This window comes from Colossoma macropomum, unplaced genomic scaffold (assembly GCF_904425465.1).
Source record: "Colossoma macropomum unplaced genomic scaffold, Colossoma_macropomum, whole genome shotgun sequence".
NCBI classification, from domain to species: domain Eukaryota; kingdom Metazoa; phylum Chordata; class Actinopteri; order Characiformes; family Serrasalmidae; genus Colossoma; species Colossoma macropomum.
Window position 1 is genome coordinate 3,674,336 of NW_023496051.1, and position 2,193 is coordinate 3,676,528.

Genomic DNA, 2,193 nt, shown 5'->3' on the forward strand with positions numbered 1-2,193 from the left:
CACTCTTTGTCCTCAATACAGTAATGTGTGGCCTCAATATAATTTGTGGCCCCAATATAGTAACTTGTGGCCTCAATATATTAATCTGTGGCCTCAGTGTATTAATTTGTGGCCTCAATATAGTAACTCATAGCCTCAATATAGTACTCTGTATCCTCAATACAGTAATATGTGGCCTCAATATAATTTGTGGCCCCAATATAGTAACTTGTGGCCTCAATATATTAATTTGTGGCCCCAGTGTATTAATTTATAGCCTCAATATAGCACTCTATGTCCTCAATACAGTAATGTGTGGCCTCAATATAATTTGTGGCCCCAATATAGTAACTTGTGGCCTCAATATATTAATTTGTGGCCTCAGTGTATTAATTTGTGGCCTCAATATAGTACTCTGTATCCTTAATACAGTAATGTGTGGCCTCAATATTTTCATTTGTGGCTCAGTATAGTAACTTGGGGCCTCAATAAATTAATTTATGGTCCCCAATATAGTAATTTGTGGCCTCAATATATTAATTTGTGGCCTCAGTGTATTCATTTGTGGCCTCAATATATTAATTTGTGGCTCAATATAGTAACTTGTGGCCTCAATATGTTAATTTGTGGCTCAATATAGTAACTTGCGGCGTCAATATATTAATTTATGGCTCCAATATAGTAGTTTGTGGCATCAATATAGTAACTTGTGGCCTTAATATAGTCATTTCTCGTCTGAATGTATTAATGTATGGCTCAATATAGTACTCTTTGTCAGTACAGTAATGTGTGGCCTCAGTATAATTTGTGGCCCCAGTATAGTAACTTGCAGCCTCAGTATATAGATTTATGGCCCCAATATAGTAATTCGTGGCATCAGTGTATTAATTTGTGGTCTCAATATAGTAACTCATAGCCTCAATATACTGCTCTGTGTCCTCAATACAGTAATGTCTCTCAATATGGTCTCAACATAATTTGTGACCCCAATATAGTAACTTGTGGCCTCAATATATGATGGGTTTTGGACATGTTTTGGTCTGTACTCTATTGGGTAACTTTAGAAGCAATCCGGCAACCCTGAATCTGTACAGTAGGTGGCGGTAATAACAAACCCACCCCAGCGCTCAGTCTGAATAGAGCCCTAGAAGAAGAAACTGTAGTCCAGCGTGAGTGTGTTCATCATGGCGTGTGTGAGCTGGAAGGTCGTGCGGGCTGTGAGACCCAGAGCCTTCATTAACTTCACAAAACCTAAAGCTTTTACTCCAGGACCGCTTTACAGCACCGACGCAGGCGCCTCCACGGGAGAAGACCCGGCAGGAGCGGCTGAGAAGCCGAAGAAAGGCTTTGCTGCCGCTTACGAGCTCCACTCTGACCTGAAGCTCCAGCAGCAGGAGGAGCGCAGCGGCGGCGGCAGCGCGGTGCAGCCGGCCCGCAGGAGCTCCGCCCGGCAGGACGCGTCCTTCGCCTCGCTGCTTCGCCACTCCCCGCTCATGCAGATGGGCCCGGCCAAGGACAAAACAGTCATCGGCAAAATCTTCCACGTGGTCCAGGACGACCTGTACATCGACTTCGGCGGCAAGTTTCACTGCGTGTGCAAGCGGCCCGAGGCGGACGGTGAGCGGTACCGGCGGGGCAGCAGGGTGAGGCTGAGGCTGGAGGACCTGGAGCTCACCTCCCGCTTCCTGGGCGGTGGCACCGACACCACGCTGCTGGAGGCGGACGCCACTCTGCTGGGACTGGTGGAGAGCAGAGAGGGCAAAGCGAAGGAGTAGCGATGTTCGGGGGCCACGCACTTTTGGACAGTATTTATAAGAGCCATATTGTATATTTTTCTTTTCCCCTTTGAGGTCCACTTGTGGCATTTGTGTAATTTATGCATCAAAACAGTCATAGTTCATTTTTACATGATCATTCTGCAATCTCTTAGAATAAACTGCCTGTTTTGCTACTGTGCCTTTAAGACTGATCTATGTAAATGACCCCTGTTATGATTGGCTGTCCTGTATTGTGTTTGTATTTATTCATTTGCCATCAAACGGCAGCAGGCTGAATAGGTGGATGTACTTGAGTGTTCCAAACACATTGAATTCAAAACAGGCCTCAGTCTCTCTTCATGAACTGGGTCCTGAATGGTACGTTTTAAAACAAAGTTTACTGACCTTTACAAAGTTTCCAGGGCATTTTTAGATAATACAAGAATTAACATGATGG

At 44.8% G+C, this 2,193-nt stretch overlaps 1 protein-coding gene across 1 annotated transcript; it reads left to right on the forward strand.

Annotated features, from left to right (window-relative positions):
• Positions 1 to 849: 849 nt before the first annotated feature.
• On the forward strand, positions 850 to 1,930 carry mrps28 (mitochondrial ribosomal protein S28). Its single transcript, XM_036565170.1, has one exon. The coding sequence runs from the start codon at positions 1,164 to 1,166 to the stop codon at positions 1,752 to 1,754; it is 591 nt and encodes a 196-aa protein (XP_036421063.1). The 5' UTR covers positions 850 to 1,163; the 3' UTR covers positions 1,755 to 1,930.
• Positions 1,931 to 2,193: the final 263 nt, after the last annotated feature.